The following is a 24,573-nucleotide window of genomic DNA, read 5'->3' as shown; positions in this document are numbered from 1 at the left end:
GATTCGTGTCGGGAGTCGGGCGTGGGGGGGGGGGGGGGGGGGGGGAGAATAGCAAGAGGGCGTCAGACTAGCGTGGCCGTAAAAATTTACGACCCCCGCTATTCTCCGCACCGTCGTGAGTGCGGAGAATTGCGCCCATGGTGAATTGGCCACACTAAATTGTCCCTTAATTGGGGGGGGGGGGGGGAAGAATTGAGTAGTCTATATTTTTTTTAAAGTTTGAGTGGACAACGGGACCCCTTTCTCTCTCCCCTCTCCCTGGGTAAATCTGTTAGTGGGAGGACCGATTCCACCCCATTTACTGCTCAGGAAGTGAAATCAAACTTTCGCTTTCTCTTTCTGTGACCTTCTGACCCTGACAAGCACGACGGGCCTGCAACAGGTAAGTTTCATTTGTGAAAGAAACCATTCGTTTTAATCCCGGGACAAGGATGCCAGGAGCAGGAGTTTGAGACCGCTTGTTGAGAAAGTTTTAACATGTCTCTCTCTTTCGCGATGCATTTCCGCTTCATGAGCCTTGTACAGCGGAGTCATTCAGACCTTTGGTGGAATGTATTAGGGCAGGGTCCTTCATTTCGGAAGATGTTCACATAGGCGTTTTAAAATCGATCTGTATGTCAAACAAGTGGCTGTGACAGTGATCCATTGGCATCTGCAGTTGTCCAGTTTGAAGGGGAGCATTTATATGGCGCCTTTCAGTAAGTTTCAAAACACCGTTCTGATGGCACGGCAAGATCCCACAATCAGCAATGTAGCGCTGACCGGATAATCCCTTTTGATGATGTTTGAGTGGGGGTAAATATTGACCAGGGGGGAGTCTTAACCCTCTGGCCCCTTGACCCCCTGCCCCCCGTTGGCAGGTCTCACTTCATTGTTATAGGGCAAGAAACCTAAAACATAATAAATACTGGTCAGCACAGGCTTTCCAAGGGAAAGTCACACTTGACAAATCTGATTGAATTCTTTGAAGAGGCAACAGAAAGGATCGGCAAGATTGTTGGAGTAGATGCATCCTATTTGGATTTTCAGACTGTCTTTGATAAGGTACCCCACATTAGACTAGTGCCAGAGGATGGATAGCGAGCTGGGGAGGCATGGCAGGGTGCAATTGTCACTGGACTAGCAATCCAGAGACCCAGGGCAATGCCCTAACGACCCGGGTTCGAATCCCACGTCAGATTTGAATTCAGTGATATCTGGAATTAAAGTCTATGAAATGGTTGGGCAGTATGGTAGCACAGTGGTTAGCAGGTCCCAGGTTCGATTCCTGGCTTGGGTCAATGTCTGTGTGGAGTCTGCACGTTCTCCCCGTGTCTGCGTGGGTTTCCTCCGGGCGTTCCGGTTTCCTCCCACAAGTCCAAAGATGTGCAGGTTAGGGGGATTGGTCATGCTAAATTGCCCTTAGTGTCCAAAAATGCCCTTAGTGTTGGGTGGAGTTGCTGGGTTATGAGGTGAGAGTGTGGGCTTGGGTAGGGTGCTCTTTCCAGGAGCCGGTGCAGACGTGATGGACCAAATGGCCTCCTTCTGCACTGTAAATTCTATGAAATCTATGATTGTCGTTAAAAATCCACCTAGATCCCGGGAAGGAAATCTGCCGACCTTTCCTGGTCTACATGTGACTCCTGACCCTAACCCTTAAATGACGTCAGGGTTGGGCAATTGGGCCAGCCAGCGACACCCACATCCCATGAACAAAGCTGGCCACAAAACAGGACAACAGAGGGCTGACTGGCCTACTGCTCCTCGATTCTTTGATAGAAAGGTGGGAAGTATTGTTCCTCAGGGATTGGCACTGTGATGACTGTTATTCTTAATTTGTTTCAAAGATTTGGTCTTGGCAATTTGTAGTGTGATGTGGTTGATGGTGGTGGGGGCTAATTTTCACAATGCCCTTGGAGGCTTTGGGGCGCGGTTGCGAACAAATGTCACTGGACGGGAACACTGATGTATTCCTGTCTCCGACCACTTTTCCCAGTCAGCTTGTGTGCCTGATCGACAGTCCACTTAGCAGCGGAGAGGGAGGCGAATTGCGATTGTTACTAAATCAATTTGCAACCATTTTGCCAGGAAAACAGGGGCTTTACCAGTGGCACCAGGGATCACCCTAGTCCCGGCAACTCATTAACTCCCAGGCAGTCGGTGCACAATGGGAGGTTGAAGTAGAGTGAAAATAACACGCAATCTGAACATTAAAGATTTTTAAAAATAAATTTAGAGCATTTTTTTCCTATTAAGGGGCAATTTAGCATGGCCAATCCACCTACCCAGCACATCTTTGGGTTGTGGGGGCGAAACCCACGCAGACACGGGGAGAATGTGCAAACTCCACACGGACAGTGACCCAGAGCCGGGATCGAACCTGGGACCTCGGCGCTGTGAGGCAGAAGTGCTAACCACTGTGCCGCCGTGCTAATGCTGGGAATTCTCAGCGGGTCTGACAGCATCTGTGGAGAGAAAGTAGAGCTAACGTTGCAAATCTGGACAACTCTTGGTCAGAGCAAACTAGGGCTGTGTTCCCTGGAATTTAGAAAGTTACGGTGTCATCTGATTAAAGTTTTCAAGATATAGTGGGGAACCGGAAGGATAGAGATCAATTATTTCTGCTGGTTTGAGAGCTTAGGTACAGGAGGTAGAGTCCAAAAATCAGAGCTAAACTTTTCAGGGATGGAATTGGGAAACTCTTCTTCACAGGAAGGACCAGATTATTTTAATAATTATAATAATCTTTATTAGTATCACAAGTCGCTTTACATTAACATTGCAATGAAGTTACTCTGAAAAGTCCCTAGTCGCCACATTCCGGCGCCTGTTGGGGTACACAGAGGGAGAATTCAGAATGTTCAATTCACATAACAAGCACGTCTTTCGGGACTTGTGGGAGGAAACCGGAGCACCCGGAGGAAACCCACGCAGACACGGGGGAAGGACGTGCAGACTCCCCACAGACAGTGACCCAAGCGGGAATCGGACCTGGGACTCTGGAGCTGTGAAGCAACAGTGCTAGCCACTGCGCTACCGTGGTGCCCCATACACTCCAATCACAGGAGTAAGACTTGACCCCATAGCTGGCTGACCCAGAGACAGGGGGTCCACAGCTAACATGCTTGAAGACCAATCACGGTCAAAAACTACAGGATGTTTAACAAATTCATCAAAACTGCTGCTTAATTTTTCAAAATGCCGCATTTGTTTTTCAGCCATTCACACGATTATAAAGCTCACCAGGAGCAGACCGACAAAACATGGCAATGCCGATTAGTGGATTCATTATTGCAACGCTGGTAGCTCTGGTGGGGGTATACATGGGAATGTCCATCTATTCCAATTACAACTGCGAGTGCTGTGATAATAAGAGGATATCGCTGGATGTAAAAGGTCAAGTTTTAATTTAAACTGCTTTCTAACTACGTTTAACCTTGCGATTGCTGCTCATCTTACTGAAATGATGATGGCTGTTGAAAATGTTCTTGTTGGATTCCAGCCTTAACTGTTCCAGTGCTCTGCCGTCTGGCCTCATGTCCTCCATCCTGTGCAGGAATGTGTTCATTCAAAATTCTGCTCCCCCCCCCCGTAACCCAACTCACACCAAGTCACATTCGCGTCCCGCTCCCTGTGCCCGCTGACCTACATTGGATCGTGGTCCAGCCATGCCTCGATGTTAAACTTCTTATTTCTCCACGGCCTAAACTGTATCTCTGTAACCCCCAACAGCTCTGCAACCCCCCCACCCCCTCCAGGATCTCTGTGTTCCTTTCACTTTGACCCGTTGCGGATTCCACTTTTAATTTTACAGTGGCAGTCACGTCTTCAGCTTCCTAAATAATCCCTAAGCTCTGTAATTTCCCTCCTCACCCTCTCCACCCCCCTCCACCTCTCCTTCTTTAAGACAGTCCTCAAAATCCTCCCCTTTGACCAAGCTATTAGTCACCTGGCCCAGTATCAAAAAAAAAAGAGTGGATCTAACGATGACCGTGAAACCTTGTAAAAACCCATCTGGTTCACTAAGACCCTTTGGGGGAAGACATCCGCCGTGGGCAGCGCGGTAGCATTGTGGATAGCACAATTGCTTCACAGCTCCAGGGTCCCAGGTCCGATTCCGGCTTGGGTCACTGTCTGTGCGGAGTCTGCACATCCTCTCCGTGTGTACGTGGGTTTCCTCCGGGTGCTCCGGTTTCCTCCCACAGTCCAAAGATGTGCAAGTTAGGTGGATTGGCCATGATCAATTGCCCTTAGTGTCCAAAATTGCCCTTAGTGTTGGGTGGGATTACTGGGATATGGGGATCGGGTGGAAGTGTTGACCTTGGGTAGGGTGCTCTTTCCAAGAGTTGGTGCTGACTTGATGGGCCGAATGGCCTCCTTCTGCACTGTAAATTCTATGATACTTGAACTGGTCTGGCTGACAGCTGACTCCAGAGCCACAGCAGTGCGGTTGACTGTTAACTGCCCTCTGAAATAGCCACTCCAGCAAGCCACTGGGTCGAAGGATAATTAGGGATGGTCGCCCACAGCCCACAACCCATGAATGAAGAGACAGGAAAACTACTTCGGGCGGCACAGTGGCGCAGTGGTTAGCACTGCTGCCTCACGGCACCGAGGCCCCGGGTTCGATCCCGGCTCTGGGTCACTGCTCGTGTGGAGTTTGCACATTCTCCCCGTGTTTGCGTGGATTCCGCCCCCACAACCCAAAGATGTACAGGGTAGGTGAATTAGCCACGCTAAGTTGCCCCTCAATTGGAAAAAATGAATTGGGCACTTTAAATTTATTTTTGGAAAAACAAATCTCCTTACGTGGCTTGGTGTCACATTGAGGCACCCTCAATTACGACGCGAGAGCGAGGTCGGTAATCAAAAGGCTTTAATATACAGAGAACAGGACAGCATTCGAGAGAAGCGTGCTCGCCACATGGAGCCTTATCCTATATACCGTTTCCTGGGGGCGTAGCCAGAGGCGGAGTCCCCCAGGGTTCCAAGCCTCTTAAAGTGGCAAGGTATTAAAGGTCAGGTACCGTTTACGGCAGTTATTAATACCGTTCATCACACACATTGTGTTTGATAACCGCTCCTGTGAAGCACCTTGGGACATTTAACTGTGTTAATGGTGCTATATAAATGTAACGTGTTGTGGTTATTGTCAAGTCCACAACTCTGGTTATTCCATCCTTTGTCCAATATTCTTTGCCTTTTTACAGACGTTACACCAGGCACAGCTAACTACAAATCAAGCTTCAGGAAAAATACATGAGAAACAAAGGGTATCAAATGTCTCCATGATTCCTGACCCGACTGTACTTTGTTCAACGCAAGCGCATTCTTGCTGCAGATTCAGTGAGAATGTCACTAAGGTGCCGCTTAGCGAGGGCCGGTGATAGAAAAGCAAAATACTGCAGATGCTGCAGATCTGAAATAAAATCAGAGTGCTGGAAAAATTCAGCAAATCTGACAGCATCTACGGAGGGAGAAGCAGAGTTGACGCTTCGAGTCCAATATTTCTCTTCTTTGGAACACGAGTGATAGCATTTCAATATTTATTTAATTTTGGATCTCAGATATTGCAGTTAGTTGCTAGGCTACAGAGTTCGTAATGAGAATGCACAAACAACAGAGGATTACATAGGACATAGGGGTTGGAATCGAGCCATTCGGCCCAATCGTTCCATGTCGTATTTAACGCTCAACTCCAGCCTCCTCCGGCCTTTCCACATCTAAACCTATCATCATAACTCTCACGTCCTTCCCTCACATTTGCTTCGCACTACCATTTGCAATAATATTCACCAGTGGGATAGTGGCCAGGGTCTTCCTGTCCCGCTGAAAGCAGATCCCGCCATGAGATTCCCGACGTTGGAGTGTGCTAGGACGTGAACCCCGTTGACAAAGGCGGGATCAGAATATCCTGCCAGCCCGCTGGCCTCTGGCAGGGCAGTCGCGAGGCACGTCCCGGGGGGGGGGGGGGGGGGGGGGGGGGCGCATAGAAAATCCCACCCAATGGCTTTGATTTTCCCAAAGGAGGCCCATCGGCCCATCGGGTCTGCACCGACCCTCTGAAAGAGCCCCCTACCTAGGCCCTGTCCCCCGCCCTATCCCCGTAACTCTGCCTGATCTACACATCGTTTGGACACTAAGGGCAATTTTTACCACGGCCAATCCACTGAACCTGCACATATTTGGACTGTGGGAGGAAGCCGGAGGCCAAATCTGCCTCTCAGGTGGACGTGAGAGATTCCACGCCACCGTTCCCAGCGGGAAAGCTCTCCCCAGTGTCCTGCCCAACATTTGCCCCTCGATCAACATCAGATTATTTGAACATTATCACATTGCTGTCTGTGGGAGCTTGCTGCGTGCAAATTGGCTGCTGGGGTCCCAGGATCAAATCCCGCCACTCCACATGGTGAAATTTGAGTTCAATAAAAATCTGGAATTCAAAAAGTCTAATGATGACCATGAAAGCATTGTCGTAAAAACCCATCTGGTTCACTAATGTCTGTCAGCGAAATAAATCTGCCGTCCTTAATTGGTCTGGCCTACATGTGACTCCGGACCCACAGCCATGTGGTTGCCCTCAAGGGCAATTAGGGATGGGCAATAAATGCTGGCACAGTCTGCGACGGCCACGTCCCATGAACAAATAATAATTTTAAAATGCATTGAATTCCAACAGTGCAGAAGGCGGGAATTCAGCCCATTGAGTCTGCACGTCCCATCGAAAAAGCATGTTACTAGGCCCACTCTCCCACCCTATCCCTGCAACCCCAGGCATTGAACATGCCCAATCTACCTAAACTGCACTTCTTTGGACTCTGGGAGTAAACAGGAGCACCCGGAGGAAACCCATGCGGAGACAGGGGAGAACATGCAAACTCCACACAGTCACCCAAGACTAGAATCAAACCTGTGTCCCTGGCACAGTGAGGCCATTGTGAGAGAGAGAGAGAGCGAGCACGGGCACGAGAGAGAGAGCGAGTGCGGGCACGAGAGAGAGAGTGAGTGCGGGCACGAGAGAGAGAGCGAGCACAGGCACGAGAGAGAGAGAGAGAGAGAGAGCGAGCACAGGCACGAGAGAGAGAGCGAGTGCGGGCACGAGAGAGAGAGCGGGCACGGGCACGAGAGAGAGAGCGAGCACGGGCACGGGAGAGAGAGAGCGAGCATAGGCACGAGAGAGAGAGCGAGCACGGGCACGAGAGAGAGAGCGGGCACGAGAGAGAGAGCGAGCACGGGCACGAGAGAGGGAGCGAGCACGGGCACGAGAGAGAGAGCGAGCGCAGGCCGAGAGAGAGAGCGAGCACAGGCACAAGAGAGCGAGCACGGGCACGAGAGAGAGCGAGCACGGGCACGAGAGAGCGAGAGCGAGCACGGGCCGAGAGAGAGAGCGAGTGCGGGTATGAGAGAGAGCGCGAGCACGGGCACGAGAGAGAGAGCGAGCACAGGCACGAGAGAGAGAGCGAGCACAGGCACGAGAGAGAGAGCAAGCGCGGTCCAAGAGAGAGAGCGAGTACGGGCACGAGAGAGAACGAGCGCGGGTATGAGAGAGAGAGCGAGCACAGGCACGAGAGAGAGAGCGAGCACGGGCCGAGAGATAGAGCGAGTGCGGGCACGAGAGAGAGAGCGAGCGTGGGCACGAGAGAGAGCGAGCACGGGCCGAGAGAGAGAGCGAGTGCGGGCACGAGAGAGAGAGCGAGCGTGGGCACGAGAGAGAGAGCGAGTGCGGGTATGAGAGAGAGAGCGAGCACGGGCACGAGAGAGAGAGAGAGCGCGGGCCGAGAGAGAGAGCGAGTGCGGGTATGAGAGAGAGAGCGAGCACGGGCACGAGAGAGAGAGAGAGAGCGAGCGGGGTCCGAGAGAGTGAGCGAGTGCGGGCACGAGAGAGAGAGCGAGCACGGGCACGAGAGAGAGAGCGAGCGCGGGCACGAGAGAGAGAGCGGGCATGGGCACGAGAGAGAGAGCGAGTGCGGGCACGAGAGAGAGCGAACGCGGGCACGAGAGAGAGAGCGAGCACGGACACGAGAGAGAGCGGGCACAAGAGAGAGCAGGCACGAGAGAGAGAGCGAGCGCGGGCACTAGAGAGAGAGCGAGCACGGACACGAGAGAGAGAGCGGGCACAAGAGAGAGCAGGCACGAGAGAGAGAGCGAGCGCGGGCACGAGAGAGAGAGAGAGCACGGACACGAGAGAGAGAGCGGGCACAAGAGAGAGAGTGAGTGCAGGCACGAGAGAAATAGCGAGCACGGGCACAAGAGAGAGAGCCAGCACGGGCACGAGAGAGAGAGCCAGCACGGGCACGAGAGAGAGCGGGCACGAGAGAGAGAGCGAGTGCAGGCACGAGAGAGAGAGCGAGCACGAGAGAGAGAGCGAGTGCAGGCACGAGAGAGAGAGCGAGCGTGGGCACGAGAGAGAGAGCGAGTGCGGGCACGAGAGAGCGAGAGTGGGCACGAGAGAGAGAGCGAGTGCGGGCACAAGAGAGAGCAGGCACGAGAGAGAGAGCGAGCGCGGGCACAAGAGAGAGAGCGAGCGTGGGCACGAGAGAGAGAGAGCGCGGGCACGAGAGAGAGCGAGTACAGGCACGAGAGAGAGAGAGCGAGCACGGGCACGAGAGAGAGAGCGAGTGCAGGCACGAGAGAAAGAGCGAGCACGGGCACGAGAGAGAGAGCGAGCACAGGCACGAGAGAGAGAGCGAGCACGGGCACGAGAGCAAGCGCGGGCATGAGAGAAAGAGCGAGCATGGGCACGAGAGAGAGCGAGCGCGGGCACGAGAGAGAGAGCGAGCGCGGGCTCGAGAGAGAGAGCGAGCGCGGGCACGAGAGAGAGAGCGAGCACGGGCACGAGAGAGAGAGCGAGCGCGGGCACGAGAGAGAGAGCGAGCGCAGGCACGAGAGAGAGAGCGAGCGCGGGCTCGAGAGAGAGAGTGAGTGTGGGCTCGAGAGAGAGCGAGCGCGGGCACGAGAGAGAGAGCGAGCACAGGCACGAGAGAGAGAGAGAGAGCGCGGGCACGAGAGAGAGAGCGAGCACGGGCTCGAGAGAGAGAGCGAGCGCGGGCTCGAGAGAGAGAGAGAGCGCGGGCACGAGAGAGAGAGCGAGCGCGGGCACGAGAGAGAGAGAGCGAGGCCTGAACAGTGTCAATACTTCAGAATGGTTTAATTGGCTGTTACGTGCTTTAAGTTGAGCTGAGGTTGAAAGACGCTATACAAATGCAACTTTTTCTTCTTAACATGACTTCTATTTGCTGATTATGAATTTAGGGTTGGAGGAGGATTTCAAGTCCAGATTGTTCGGGCAACACATTGCAAGTGAAGTCATCCTCAAAGCGGTGAAAGGTTCTTTAAGTACCCCCAATCCCAAGAAACCCCTCACCATGTCTCTACACGGTTACAGTGGTACTGGCAAGAACTTTGCGAGTCAACTATTAGCACAGAACCTTTACAAAAATGGACTGACCAGCCAGTATTACCACGTATTTACGGCAACTCTCCATTTCCCTCATGTCCAACTCATTGACCAGTATCAGGTAAATGGCTGTGTTATAATTCTTATATATAAGATCTCCAGTGTAATGATGGCATGGGTGGCGTGTGATCTCACCCGTCGGGTTTCAGCGTAGGGGCTGCGGACTCAGTCCAGCCCTGCCACAGTCGGGAGAGGGCCGACCCGTGGGTAGGGGGGGGGGGGGGGACATTATTTGGGGCTGGGGGCACTATGGTGGGGCGTTCCGGCGCACGCGAGTTGGCCGAAAGGGGGGACTATTTCGCGGGCCGGGTCCGCGAGTGGCATCTGCCATGACGCACGCCTCGGCCGCTGGCAGGCCGCCGCTGTGCGCATGCTCGGCCACGGACCTGGCAATTCTCCGGGCTGTATCGGGAGCTAGAACCGGGTGCTCTACGCTGCCTCTCTGCTCGGCCCCCAGAAAAACGGGGAATCGGAGGCCATTCCCCCCCGCCAGTTTACTTGGCATAAAACGCCACCGTTCCCACGCCAGAGTGGGGACGTAGTCTCCAAACCGGAGAATCCAGCCCGTATTCGCAACTCACAGAACGATGAAAATCTTGATTTTGTGCAGCTTTTAATGCTGGATGATTACTGCAGTAAAGTTTGTTGCGTTTTGCTTTGCTCCTGCGTTTGTCATGGACCAATACTGATGTAGAACATGGACTGCTGATTGCAGGTTTTCAGCTGGAACTCTCTGGCTGCTGATGGGATTCTCCGGTCCTGTCGGCAGTGCGCCCCCCCTCCCCCCCCTTACCAGCGGGTTTCGCCGGCAGGAATTCAACAGGAATTCTAGGGCAGCGCTGTGGCGCAGTGGGTTAGCACTGCTGTCTCATGGCGCCGAGGTCCCAGGTTCGATCCCGGCTCTGGGTCACTGTCTGTGTGGAGTTTGCACATTCTCCCTGTGTTTGCGTGGGTTTCACTACCACAACCCAAAGATGTGCAGGCTAGGTGGATTGGCCACGCTAAATTGCCCTTTAATTGGAAAAAATGAATTGGATACTCTAAAAAATTTTTAAAAAGGAATTCAACAGGAATTTCCATGCCAGCGTTGGGACCAGAGAATTGCGCCGCTGAGAAACACACGGGTGGGAGAACGGAGAATCACGCCCATCGTCTTTCCTCTCCTGTCGCTGGGTGAAAACCCTACAATTCCCTCCGGAGCAGCATAAGTGGGAGTGCAGTCACCGCTCAGGCTGCAGCAGTTCAAGTAGGCGGCTCACCAATACCTTCTCAAGGGCAATTAGGAATGGTGAATAACAAATACCTTGCCAGCGATGCCCTATCCCAATGTTTCATTTTAAACAACCCTACTTGACGGTGAGCGTCCCTATTCCTCTGAAATTGGGTCTTAAACTACCTTAAACCCAACACTATTAGCTAGAGCAGCAAAACAGTTTTATTTTATTTTTGTGCCAATGTACTGTACTAAATGTCATTGCTTATCAGCCAGGACCTCCAACAAGGTGCGTATCCAGGGCATCATGGTCTATGCCAGGTGTTTAGTCTGCGGGAGTGTTGGGCTGGGCGTCTGGTCACGGTTTCCTGGGATTTGTGGCTGGTTTAGATATTGGAACAGAGGGCGGCATCAGAAAGATTCACAGATAGGGATTTGGTGACACTCGGGGAATCGAGGGATAGGGGTAGAGTCTGAGAAAGTGGAGTTCAGGGGTAAAGGTCAGCCATGCTCACGTTGGATGAATGGCAGAGCAGGCTTGAGGGACTGGGTCGATTTCTCGGTGGCGGAGAGGTTAGCACTGCTGCTTCATGGTGCACGATGACCCGGGTTCGATCCTGGCTCCGGGAGGTCACTGTCCATGTGGAGTTTGCACATTCTCCCTATGTCTAAATGGGTTTCACCCCCACAACCCAAAGATGTGCAGGGTAGATGGCCACGCTAAATTGCCCCTTTAATTGGAAAAATAAAAGAAAGACTTAAAACAGACATTTGAACAAAATTGGTACATTACTGTGTGTGGGTGACCTGCGCAGGACAAACTAAACTGCGGGACATTCAGCTTATAGTTGGTGTCCATCTAACAGACGGTATGATGTGTACCACCAACTACTTGTGAATGATATTGGGAGGAATTTTTTTTTTGTTGCATTTTTCTCTCCTGCCCGAGAACATCGGAAATTGGCACAGGAGAAATCGACCCAGTCCCTCAAGCCTGCTCTGCCATTCATCCAACATGAGCATGGCTGACCTTTCGCTTGAACTCCACTTTCTCAGATTCCCCTAGTGTCAAAAAATGCTATCGATCCCAGTCTTGAATATACTCAACGCTGAGCACCAACAGATCTCTAGGGCAGAAAATTTCCAACGATTCGCAACCCTATCGGCGAAGAGATTTCTTGTCAGCTCAGTCCGAAATAGCTGTTCTATTATCCCTAAGACTGTGACTCCTTTCCGCGAGAGGCTCTTCAGCCAGGGGAAGCAGTCTCTCACCATCGACACAGTCAAAGCCTTAAGAATGTTACGTGTTCCCGTGGGATCACCTGTCATTCTTATCAACTCCAGAGAATATCGACCCATTCTGGGCCATTTTGTGTTAAATCGCAGTAAAATGATTGGCATTGGTCACTTTTATTTATCTTTCAATAAACTAATGGCACCGACAAGTGATGTAAAATTGAAAAGAACATCGCAGTGACGCAGGCCCACTGTTGTTGGGAATTTTTCTTTTTAATTTGCAGAATGATTTACGGAAGTGGATTCGCGGAAATGTCACATTATGTCCCAGGTCAATGTTTATCTTTGATGAAATGGACAAAATGCATCCCGGCCTCATCAACGCTATCAAACCTTTCCTGGACTACACCAATGAAGTCGACAAAGTGGATTATAGAAAGGCAATTTTCATCTTCTTGAGGTAGGTGGCCACCGAGTAACCAGCAGGTTAGGGATGGCAAAACAAATGGATAGAGTTCCAATTCATGACCAATACGCCTGGTGAAGAGACACGGATTGAAGTTAAAGTCCACTGGTCCGCCGGGGGGGGGGGGGGGGGGGGGGGGGGGGGTTTCTCCACCAAGACTGCAGCTCGGCAGCTGGAAAGGCCCCTCGCAGTTCGGGGCACCATTTTGTCCGGCAGCCTGAACCTTCCTCCCCCTCCACTTTCAAGGTCCCCCCCCCCCCCTGCTCTTTTGACCCCCCCTAATCCCCCCAACCTTGGGGAGGTCTCCCTGGCGCAGCCGGTGAGTCCCGGGGGATGGGTGAATCTGGCATCCGGATACATAAATGCGCCCATTGGTCCAGTGAGGCCGAGATTCAGATCACGCCGTGCGTGGCACACGATCGGCCTGGCGTGGAACCCGATTCGGGGATCATGCGCGATTCGCCCGCTGTGGCTGGATACGCGCCAGGCGTAACGGGGTCGCTGATTCGCGCCCATGGTATTTCTAAGTATTGGGCACAACGGGACAATTTGATTCTAGCCTTCCCCTGAGGATGATCACACGGATGATCCCAGGAATGGTAGGCCTAACATACGATGAACGTCTGAGGATCGTGGGATTATATTCATTGGAGTTTAGGAGGTTGAGGGGAGATCTAATAGAAACTTACAAGATAATGAATGGCTTGGATAGGATGGACGTAGGGAAGTTGTTTCCATTAGCAGGGGAGACTAGGACGCGGGGGCACAGCCTTAGAATAAAAGGGAGTCACTTTAGAACAGAGATGAGGAGAAATTTCTTCAGCCAGAGAGTGGTAGGTCTGTGGAATTCACTGCCACAGAGGGCGGTGGAGGCCGGGACGTTGAGTGTCTTTAAGACAGAAATTGATAAATTCTTGATTTCTCGAGGAATTAAGGGCTATGGGGAGAGAGCGGGTAAATGGAGTTGAAATCAACCATGATTGAATGGTGGAGTGGACTCGATGGGCCGAATGGCCTTACTTCCGCTCCTATGTCTTATGGTCTTATGGTCTTAAACCTGTGGGATAGGGTGCAATGATGGTTTTACACTCAACCTTGTTCAACTTCCCACTGAAGTTAGTGTGTGCAATGTTGAGCAGAGGGTGAAGCTGCCATCCTATCTCATCCCACTGGATTCCTGCCCTGTGAGTTGGGTTAGAAAGTGTCCCATTGAGGTAGGTTCCAAGAGGAACTTAAATGTAAAAGCTTAACTATTAACAGAGTGGCGCGGTGGGTTAGCACTGCTGCCTCACGGCGCCAAGGTCCCAGGTTCGATCCCGGCTCTGGGTCACTGTCCGTGTGAAGTTTGCACGTTCTCCCCGTGTTTGTGTGGGTTTCACCCCCACAACTCAAAGATGTGCAGGCTAGGTAGATTGCCCACGCTAAATTGCCCCTTAATTGTAAAAAAATGAATTGGGTACTCTAAATCTATTTTTAAAGACTATGAAGTAGAAGACATCTCAAATGACTTAAAAAGCACCTTCCTGCCTATGTTACATTGAATTACATTGAGTCTACAGAACAGAAACAGGCAATTGGCTCAATGGTCCATGTCAACATTTGTGCTTCAGAACAACCTTCTCCACCCACTCTTCTTTCACCTCTATCAGTTATTCTATTCCTTCATTCCTGACATCTATATCTAGCTTCCCCTTCAATGCATTTGTGCTATTTATCTCAAACTGCTCCATCTGGTAACAAGTCCGACATTATCAACACTCTGTGGATCTCTTGAATTCCCTGTTGGACTGATGCTTGTTGGTCTTGCTGGGGATGATCAATGACACCCAATTCTCTTTGCCTCCAAATAGCAATACTGGTGGCGACAAGATAAATGAACTTACCTTAAGCTTTTTGATGAGTGGAAAGAAAAGGGAGAGCATAAAGCTGAGTGAGCTGGAAGAAGAGCTCTCGATGACGGTTTTCAACAATTCCAACAGTAAGTGTGTCACTCAGAAAAAAAGAGGTGCACAAAAATCTGCCGACAAAACAAATTTGAGCTGCTTCACATTCCCTCCCCGGCACAACACTGTCCCTGACTGAACAATTGTGTACATATTCTATGTTGCTATTGTTCCGCTCCTCTACATCGCGGACAATAGCAAGGAAGTCCTGATGAACCTTGAAAAACAATGTTCAAGCCTTAACTGGAGTATTTTGTCTCTAGCGCTGGACATTAGAAAGGACTCAAAACCTTTAGAGAGGGAGCAGAAAGGATTCAGAAGAATGGTTCCAAGCATTGGGGGGACACAGTATAGCACAGTGGTTAGCACAGTTGCTTCTCAGCTCCAGGCACCCAGGTTCGATTGGCGGCTTGGGTCACTGCCTGTGCGGAGTCTGCGCATTCTCCCCGTGTCTGCGTGGGTTTCCTCCGGGTGCTCCGGTTTCCTCCCACAGTCCAAAGATGGTTAGGTGGATTGGCCGTGATAAATTGCCCTTACAGTCCAAAAGGGTTGGGTGGGGTTGCTGGGCTGCGGGGATGGGGTGGAGATGTGGGCTTAAATAGGGTGCTCTTGCCAAGAACCGGTACGGGCCCGATGGGCCGAGTGGCCTCCTTCTGCACTGTAAATTCTATGATTCTATGACTCATTAGGAAACAAAGTTCCTAGAAACAGAAACAATACTCCAGGTGTGGCCTGACTAACACCTTATACAGTTGCAGCATAACCTCCCTCATCTTAAACTCCATCCCTCTAGCAATGAAGGACAAAACTCCACTCGCCTTCACCTGTTGCACCTGCAAACCAACTTTTTGCGACTCATGCACTAGGACACCCAGGTCCCTCTGCACAGCAGCATGTTTTAATATTTTACAGAAACTGGGGAGGCGAGGTCGATGTCTGTTGAAAGAGGAAGGTTAGGTGGAGGGCTGTTCAAAATCATGCATCTGGACAGAGTGGAGAGGGAGAAACTGTTCCCGTTGGCAGAAGCATTTTCAATCTGAGGTAGATATATTTTTGTTGGACAAAGGTATTCAGTGATGTGGGCCAAAGGTAGGTAGGTACATTATGGTTAGGCAGCAGATTAGACATGATCACATTGAATGGTGGGACAGGCTCGAAGGGCTGAATGGCCTGCTCTTGTTCCTATGATCGAGAGCAGAGGGCGCCAAATCAAGGTGATTGGCAAAAGAAACAGCGGTGATGACATGAGGAAAACCTTTTTTTTAAACGCAGTGAGTGGTTAGGCTTTTGAATTCATGCCTGAGGATGTGAAGAAGAGAAATTCGATCATAATCATAATAACCCTTTATTGTCACAAGTATGAAGTTGCTGTGAGAAGCCCCTAGTCGCCACATTCCAACGCAGGTGAATTGAACCCGCGCTGCTGGCCTTGCTCTGCATCACAGACCAGCTGTCTAGCCCACTGAGCTAAACCAGCCCCATGACCGGCTTTCAATATGGAAGAGGGGCTTCCTTCGAGCCGGAATTGAACCGGCGACCTAAGGCTGTCAGTTTTAGTCATCTACAGCCCTCCGCTCTACCAGCTGAGCTATCGAAGGAGAGGCCTTGAACGGCTTTCAAGACAGAAATGGGTAATTATCTGAACGGTTTCCTTCTGCGCTGAAACCATTTTCTACTTCGATGCTAAAAGGAAGACTCGGGGATGAAGTCTGAAAATGGCCTTTTCCTCAAATACCGGTGTAACACAACAGAAGCTCAAAGTGTCAGCTCTCTGTCTTCTCAATCCTGTCACGTTGGTTCAAATTCAACTGAGACGAATTAGCCAAACCGGGGGGTTGTGTCCGCTGGAATTCAGAAGGTTATGGGGCAATTTGAATGATACTTTCAAGACATTAAGGGGAACAGGTGGGATAGAATGGGAGAATCCATTGCCACTGATTGGGGACTTCAAGATTAGGGGCATAGTCAGAAAATTAGAACCAGACTTTTCGGAAACAATTCTACACACAAAGGGTGTCAGAAGTTTCGAACTCTCTTCCGTAAATAGCACTGGATGCGAGATCAATTGTTAGTTTTATATCTGAGGTTGGTAAATACTTGTCGCCTGAACGTATTATGGGGTATGGGGCAAAGGTGGGTGTGTGGAGTGAAGTCGCAGATCAGCCATGACCTCCTCGCTCAAGGGGCTGAATGGACCCCTGTTCCTTTGTTCCGATAAAAGGTAAAAGTCCTCTCCTCAGTCCCAGCCCAGCATCTTGTACCTCTGACACACCAGGTTCAATAAAACAATGTGAGGTGATCCATTTTGGTAGGAATAACAGCAACAGGGGTTATTATTTAAATGATAAAACATTAAAACATGCTACTGTGCAGAGGGACCTGGGTGTCCTAGTGCATGAGTCGCAAAAAGTTGGTTTACAGGTGCAACAGGTGAAGGCAAATGGAGTTTTGTCCTTCATTGCTAGAGGGATGGAGTTTAAGACTAGGGAGGTTATGCTGCAATTGTATAAGGTGTTAGTGAGGCCACACCTGGTGTATTGTGTTCAGTTTTGGTCTCCTTACTTGAGAGAGCACGAACTGGCGCTGGAGGGTGTGCAGAGGAGATTCACTAGGTTAATCCCAGAGCTGAAGGGGTTGGATTACGAGGAATGGTTGAGTAGACTGGGACTGTACTCGTTGAAATTTAGAAGGATGCGGGGGGATCTTATAGAAACATATAAAATTATGAAAGGAATAGATAGGATAGATGCGGGCAGGTTGTTTCCACTGGCAGGTGACAGCAGAACTAGGGGGCATAGCCTCAAAATAAGGGGAAGTAGATTTAGGACTGAGCTTAGAAGGAACTTCTTCACCCAAAGGGTTGTGAATCTATGGAATTCCCTGCCCAGTGAAGCAGTTGAGGCTTCTTCATTAAATGTTTTCAAGATAAAGATAGATAGTTTTTTGAAGAATAAAGGGACTAAGGGTCATGGTGTTCAGGCCGGAAAGTGGAGCTGAGTCCAAAAAAGATCAGCCATGATCTCATTGAATGGCGGAGCCAGCTTGAAGGACCAGAAGTCCTACTCCTGCTCCTAGTTCTTAATGGAGGGTACTAGTGGGATCACCAAAAAATGCCCATGATAAGCTACGAATGCTCTAATTGAGCCCACAGCTTAGAGTAATGATCAGATCAAACCTCGACTTCGATCTCCAGTTCGATAATGAGTGCAACAGTTGTGCTGGTGTGATTCGGAGGGGGGGGGGTTCACCTCAACTGCTCCCAGTCCCAGGGAAGGGGAAAGAAATCTCCCGTGCTTCTCTTTTCTGCTCACTAAGCTGTAACTCCTGCTGAATGTACTCCTGGGCATTCATGGGGCGAGGATGGAACCAGGTTGCTAACTTCGCCGCCAAGTTTTTAAAAAATAAATGTTTTTATTCTCCATTTTCACATTTTCCTCCAAAATTCACACCCCACCCACAAACAGTAAACGGTAACAAATACAAAATCAATCCCCTTAACAATAACAACGATCCCATCCTCCCACCACTCCAAACAACGGCCCACCTGTCAATATCTGCATCCAATAAAACAAACCCTCCCACGGTGGAAACAAAAAACAAAAGACAAAAAGAAAAAAGGAGTCCGGGACCGCCCATGGTTACCATAGAGTCCAACCCCCCCCCCCCCACTCAACGCTGTCCAGCCTCTGAAAGTACCGTACATGATACCCGAGAGTTGTAAACCCCCCCCCACTCCTTCCCAACTCCTCCCGTCCACTGCCTCTTGTAAAACTCCTCCCCCCAACCTCGGTTCCTTCCCCTCCAACTTTCCACCCCGGCTAGACCACTTGGACCCTGTTCTGCCAGGCTCCGATGGCCTCAGCCCCGCCCCCCACCTCACTCCCATTCACTGGCCGGCTTAAACTGGCCAGCGTGGAGGCCCCCGCCCGGGTCCCTTTCCCGGCCCTACGAAAGCCCAAAAATCCCCTTTTAGCACACAAACCCCGCATATCCACCTACACCCCAAAGAGCCCTCACTTCGAGTGAAAGTCCCATCACTTCCCTTGTCCAAATATATACAACACTGGCTTCTTTAGCCCATACACCCGCACGCTGTGAAACACACCCGCACGCAGTGAAACAAACAAAAAAAAAGAAAATACAGTCATGAGATTACATCGGCACACGGTCATTTCTCAATTTCTCAGTTCTGCCACAGTCCTTCTGCCTTCGCAAACTCCTCCGCTGCCTCCGCCGTTCCAAAATAAAAGTCCTTGAGCTTGTAAGTCACCCTCAGCTTCGCTGGATATACAATGCCGCACTGCACCTTGCTAATGTACAGTGCCCTCTTCACCTGGTTGAAAGCAGCCCGCCTCCTCGCCAGCTCCACCGTAAAGTCCTGGTATACACGTATACCAGCTCCAGCCCACTGCACCACCCGCTTCTGTTTGGCCCAGCACAGGACCTTCTCCTTCACACTGTACTTACAGAAGCACAGAGTCACTACCCTTGGCGGCTCACTCACCTTTGGTACAGGCCTCCACGACCGATGAGCCCGATCCAGTTCATATTGGGAGGGATCCTCCCCCTCCCTCAATAGTTCCGCCAGCAACGCAGCAAAATACTCAGTCGGTCTCGGCCCTTCAACTCCTTCGGGCAGCCCCACAATCCTCATTCTGTCGCCTGGATCTGTTTTCCAGGTCTTCCATTTTTCCTCGCAGATCCAGATTAATCTCAACACCTTCCGCATCTCCTTCCCCATCGAGGTAAGTTGATCACCGTGCTGCAATAATGTCTCCTCCACTTCCTTCAGAGCCTCCCCTTGCTCCCGCACCTCCGCCACTGTGCTCGCCACCGCCGTCGTCACCGGGGAAATTGCCTTCTCCACCAGCACAATCAAAACCTCCCTCATCTCCTCCCTCATTGTCTCCATGTATTTTGTAAACTGCCTTTCGAATTCCGCAGCCATCACCTTAGTTATTTCTTCAGCCGTAAGCAATGCGGCCGCCCCTGATGCTCCAGCCTCCATTTTCCTTGGTGACCCCGCGGTGACCTTTCTACTCCCCAACGAACTTTCAGCTGTTTTCACAGCCGTTTTCTTACTGGACCTCGACTTATCCCTTCCCTGTACTTTCTCCTGGCCTTCACCGCCTTCGCTGCCCCTAGGACCGGGCGTCAATCCCCGACAATGCCGTTCCCGAATGGGAGCCCTCCAACGCGCGGCTGCCTCCCGCCCGCCGTCACCGGAAGTCAGCCGTCACCGCTTCTTCAATGGCCTTGGTGAGATCTTTTCACAGTTGTTCCCTCTGCTGCTAGAATTCAGCTTTCATAAAGGCCCTCAAGTCAGCTTGAGGCCTTTAAGCTCGCCCTTCCCCCGCCTGCATGCTGGAAGAGGCTTTTGTCTCTGCTGTAGCTTCAGTCAAATCTTTCACTGTTTCGGCAGGTCTGGTAACCAAGAAACATACCATTCCTGGGGGAAAAGTACTCCTCCAACATTCACCTACGCCTTTTCATCAAAATTCCACCCCATATTGCTTAAAAAAGAGCTCCTTTCAGTAACCTTGGGCAGGAGCTGCCTTGTGTGTGACCACTTACTCCATGGTGCACACCGGAAGCCCCGTTCGCCGCCAAGTCTCACGTGGTCAGTGATTACAAGAGTGGTGGGTAATGAGCATCAGAGACAATGCTCATAGGAGAGAAGGAGAGGAAAAAGCTGGCACTGAAAGGAGGGAACTAAAAGATTAAAAAAAACAAGCAGAGTTATTTGTTTTATCGAACATGTTAACATTAAGAAAAAAAATGTTTCTCTTACAGGTGGGTTCTGGCAGACTACCCTCATCCAAACCAACTTGATTGATCATTTTATTCCCTTCCTACCCTTGGAGTTTGAACATGTTATGTCATGCGTGAGAGCTGAACTTAAATCCAGAGGAGTGACGAATGAAAGCATTGTCGCCACAATAGCAAGCAGCATGGTCTACTATCCGAAAGAGGAGAAGCTGTTGTCAGTGAAAGGCTGTAAGACAGTGGCCTCCAAAGTGAACCTGTATTTCTAAGTGATGGAGTATTCAGGAGGAAGGTTCCACGTGTCTCTTTGGTGTGGACAGAATCCCTGGGACTGATTGACAAGGCACCAATCTCCGTTAACTGAAAACTCCCTCACGACTAGATCATTACCTTGAAAATCGCAACAAGCAAATGGGTAATTGCCAAGTGTTTCTATGGTGTTTGACACATGCTCCAGTGGAAGCTGAAGAATGGATGATCATGGTGTCTGATCGACATTAGAAAACACCTAACGGAAGCAATTTTTACAATCTTATCAACTTTATTAGTGTCGCAAGTAGGCTTACATTAACACTGCAATGCGGTTACTGTGAGACGACGCTAGTCGCCACACTCTGGCGCCTGTTCAGGTGCACAGAGGGCGAATTCAGAATATCTAATTCATCGAGCAAGCACGTCTTTCGGGATTTGTGGGAGGAAACCCACGCAGATACGGGGAGAACGTGCAGACTCCGAACAGACAGTGACCCAAGCTGGGGATCGAACCCGGATCCCTGGCGCTGTGAAGCAACAGTGCTAACCCACTGAAAGTAACTTTATTTGTCGGGTTTACTTTTGCTATGAAGTGTGATTGAAATGTTTAGGGTGGTTTACACCCATTTGTTTCAATCCAAGATCCCATTTAGCCACGCTGTAAGTATTTTTCTATCGCTGTTGGCCTGAGTCCCAAATTGCTGGAAATTTGTTGCCTAATAATTGCTGGTTGATTGTAGAGAAATGCCCCAGTGCAACATAGATAATAGTCGGAGTACATTACTTTTAAAATTAAAACAAAAACAACAATTTTTTTAGGGGTGGTGTTAGATCTGCGGTGCTGTGCATTTTTGCTGTTTGTTCCCTGCGCTAAAGTTTCAAGTTGGGGCCAAGGCCATTGGTTAGAAAACAAAAGACGGTGAAAGCAAGTATCCAACTGAATTAGCTTGCCACAAGCAGCATTTCTGAAAGAGGAGGTGGCTGTGCTAGAAAGGTGATGCACCATCAATGGACGTGAGACACGATGAAGGTCAAAACTCAGGCTTTAATCAGCTAGTTGTTAGCCCGGTGGCTGACTACAGTGAAAGGCCGACCGCCGGGAACTCTGGGTACTTATACCCCGCCTCGGAGGCGGGGTCTACTTGCCTCTCGACCAATTGGTGAGCAGTCACATGACTAGTCCCAGCCAATCAGCCGAGAGGCACATGACCAGCCAGAGCCGATGGGAAACCAGTGCTCTGCACCAATGGCAGCGCTCCTATTCATACCACCACAAGAATGTTGCCGCACAAAACCAACTGGCTGTGGAACTCTCCGGGGTAAGGAACCTCCTTGCTTAGAGGTTTGTACAAATGACGACTGGTGACGCAGGAGGGCCTTAAAGGCTGTGGTGATATGGTCTGCATACCTGTCTGCCATTGGGGCAGAACACCGGCTTACCATTGGCCCTGGTCAGTCATGTGCCTCTCGACCGATTGGCCGAGAGGCTGAGTTAACCACGCCTCCATTAACGAGGTATAAATGGACAAACGCCCGGCGATCGTGCATTCCATTGTAGACAATCGCAGAGCTATGTTCTAGTCTATTAAAGCCTGACTTTTGTAAAGCACTCGTCTCGCGTACAATTGATGGCACATCAAAGGCGTAATCAATTGAGGTGTTTAAAGAGCAGATAGATACATCCGTGGGAGGCAGGACTACCAAGAGAGATGCAGAGCCTCCTGCAAACTGAGACTGAAAGCAGCAGTTCAGTGAACATAACTGATAGAGCAGGCGCAACTGGTCCAAAACAATGTACTCGGGCTTAATGAATTTGACCTTACAATTTGCTTAGTTTGCTCAGAATACCTAAATAACCCGCTGCTCTGGAGTAGGGTGGGGACATTGTGGGTTCAAACCCCATTCAGAACAATTTGGTGCACTATTCACGCTAAAGACTCACTGCGGTACTGACGGGGTGCTACACTCTGGGACTTGTCATCGTCCACCCAAGACCATGTGTACCCTCCCCGACGCACGTTAAAGATTCCATTGCACTATTTGAAGAAGAGCAGGGAAATCCTGCACTGGCCTGCCCAATATCTGTCTCCCAACTAACAGTAACATAAATTGGTTATAGGCTTCATTGCGGTCTGTGTGGCCTTCTTATGTGCAAATTGTCTGATGCAAATGCATTTGTCTTTAGCAGTATTGTGAAAAAATGTAATAAAATTAATTTTTTTAAAGTTTTCTTTGTTAGATTTCCCCCCCTAGATTTAGGTATCTGTGCCATCCTCCTACTGGGTGGGAAGCAGATGTTTTTCACCACTACTTTATTACGTTGCATGGATTTTATTCCCATTTCCCCTGCCTCAAACTCCAAAGTCATCATTAGGACCTGTAATGCAAGGCAGGTGGAAGCAGATTCAATGGTAACTTTCCAAACACTTGGAAGGGACAGTCTGCAATGTGGGGAGTGGGACTGTCTAAATTGCTCCTGACAGAGAGCCAGCATGGGTTTGAGAAGCCAGCTGGCCTCCTTCTGCGCTGACAGCATCCTGTCTTTCTGTGATTCCGTAAGATGGGTGAAATCTTTGGCCTGAGGGTCACATTGTCCAACCAAGAGTGAAGATCTTGGGCGGAATTCTCACTCCCCGCAGGGTCGGGGAATCGCCCGGGGCAGGCGTAAATCCCGCCGTGGCCAGAATTCTTCGCCACCCGGAAATCGGCGGGAGTGGGTATCACGCCCGCGCCGATCGGCGAGCCCCCTGCAGCGATTCTCCGGCCCGCGATGGGCCGAAGTCCCGCCGCTGACAGGCCTCTCCCGCCGGCGGGAATTAGGGCACCTCTGGTGCCAGCAGGATTGGCGGTTCGAGGGGGTCCCCGGAGCGGACGCGGGCTGATCGGACCCCGGGGGGTGCCCCCACGGTGGCCTGGCCCGCGATCGGGACCCACCGATCGGCGGGCGGGCCTGTGCCGCGGGGGCACTCTTTTTCTTCAACCACCACCACAGCCTCCACCATGGCGGAGGCGGAAGAGACCCCCCCTACCGCGCATGCGCCGGTGGTGACATCAGTGGCCGCTAACACACCGGCGCATGCGCAAACCTGCAAAGGCCTTTCGGCCAGCCCCGACGCCAGGCGGCGGGTGTCAAAGGCCGTTGGCGCCGGTTTTGGCACCAGTCGGCGTAGCGCCAACCACTCCGGTGCGGGCCTAGCCCCTAAAGGTGTGGAGATTTCCGCACCTTTGGGGAGACCCGACGCCATGTTGGGTGAAGAATGGGGCTAAGCAAAGGCAATTTTGACTCGATGGGCCGAATGGCCTCCTTCTGCACTGTAAATTCTATGAATTCTATGATAATTTCCAGAAAGTAATTTTTTAAAATCTGGAATTGAAAGCCAGTCTCAGTAATGACGACCATGAAACCATCATCGATTAATGGTAGCACAGTGGTTAGCATAGTTGCTTCACAGCTCCAAGGTCCCAGGTTCGATTCCCGGCTTGCATCACTGTGCGGAGTCTGCACGTTCTCCCGGTGTGTGCTTGGGTTTGCTCCGGGTGCTCCTGTTTCCTCCCACAGCCCATTGTGTCCAAAAAATGTTAGGTCGGGTTACTGGGGATAGGGTGGAATGTGCTCTTTCCAAGGCCGGTGCAGAGTCAGTGGGCTGAATGGTCTCCTTCTGCACTGTAAATTCTATGATTCTATGATTGTTCACTTATGTCCTTTGCAGTTGCAAATCTCCCATTCTTGCCCAGTGTGGTCTACATGTGAGTCCAGGCCCACAGTGGTTGACTCTTACCTCCTGAAATGGCCCAGCAAGCAAGTCTGCTCAAGAGCAATTAGGCTTGGGCAAGAAACGCTGGGCCTTGCCAGCGACATCCGCATCTTATTTTAAAAAATACCCACTGTGACACAGCTCTTGGTTGGGCAGATGGTCAAGTAGTGGTAATAGAACAGTACAGCACAGAACAGGCCCTTCGGCCCTCGATGTTGTGCCGAGCAATGATCACCCTACTTAACCCACGTAACCCGTATACCCGTAACCCAACAATCCCCCCATTAACCTTACACTACGGGCAATTTAGCATGGCCAATCCACCTAACCCGCACATCTTTGGACTGTGGGAGGAAACCGGAGCACCCGGAGGAAACCCACGCACACGGGGAGGACGTGCAGACTCCACACAGACAGTGACCCAGCCGGGAATCGAACCTGGGACCCTGGAGCTGTGAAGCATTGATGCTAACCACCATGCTACCGTGAGGCCCCCTAATGTTATT

At 50.8% G+C, this 24,573-nt stretch overlaps 1 protein-coding gene and 1 non-coding gene across 3 annotated transcripts; one reads left to right on the top strand and one right to left on the bottom strand.

Moving 5' to 3' along the window:
* The first annotated feature begins 349 nt into the window (after nucleotides 1–349).
* LOC119955798 (torsin-1A-like) lies at nucleotides 350–22,537 on the top strand. Of its 2 annotated transcripts, none has more exons than XM_038782377.1 (6): nucleotides 350–382; nucleotides 3,198–3,375; nucleotides 9,232–9,497; nucleotides 12,170–12,345; nucleotides 14,202–14,329; nucleotides 20,088–22,537. In XM_038782377.1, the coding sequence occupies exons 2-6, from the start codon at nucleotides 3,243–3,245 to the stop codon at nucleotides 20,327–20,329; spliced, it is 945 nt and encodes a 314-aa protein (XP_038638305.1). In that variant the 5' UTR covers nucleotides 350–382; nucleotides 3,198–3,242; the 3' UTR covers nucleotides 20,330–22,537. The 2 variants fall into 2 exon arrangements, with proteins under 2 accessions (XP_038638305.1, XP_038638304.1); XM_038782376.1 differs by lacking the exon at nucleotides 350–382 and adding an exon at nucleotides 404–698 and having other exon boundaries at nucleotides 20,088–20,329.
* Nucleotides 15,805–15,892, bottom strand: trnay-gua. Its single transcript is given in 2 exon segments — nucleotides 15,805–15,840; nucleotides 15,856–15,892. It is a non-coding gene; the product is annotated as a tRNA-Tyr (tRNA).
* Nucleotides 22,538–24,573: the final 2,036 nt, after the last annotated feature.

Source organism: Scyliorhinus canicula, chromosome 21 (assembly GCF_902713615.1).
Source record: "Scyliorhinus canicula chromosome 21, sScyCan1.1, whole genome shotgun sequence".
In the NCBI taxonomy this organism is placed as follows: Eukaryota; Metazoa; Chordata; class Chondrichthyes; order Carcharhiniformes; family Scyliorhinidae; genus Scyliorhinus; species Scyliorhinus canicula.
This window is presented reverse-complemented; position numbering and strand designations above follow the sequence as displayed.

What these genes read in the sequence shown, in the direction of transcription:
- LOC119955798 (XM_038782377.1), top strand. Translation starts at nt 3,243, where the DNA reads ATGGCAATGCCGATTAGTGGATTCATTATTGCAACGCTGGTAGCTCTG. An exon ending in GATATCGCTGGATGTAAAAG is followed by an intron (nt 3,376 to 9,231) that starts GTCAAGTTTTAA and finishes TTATGAATTTAG; the next exon opens with GGTTGGAGGAGGATTTCAAG. An exon ending in GCAATTTTCATCTTCTTGAG is followed by an intron (nt 12,346 to 14,201) that starts GTAGGTGGCCAC and finishes GCCTCCAAATAG; the next exon opens with CAATACTGGTGGCGACAAGA.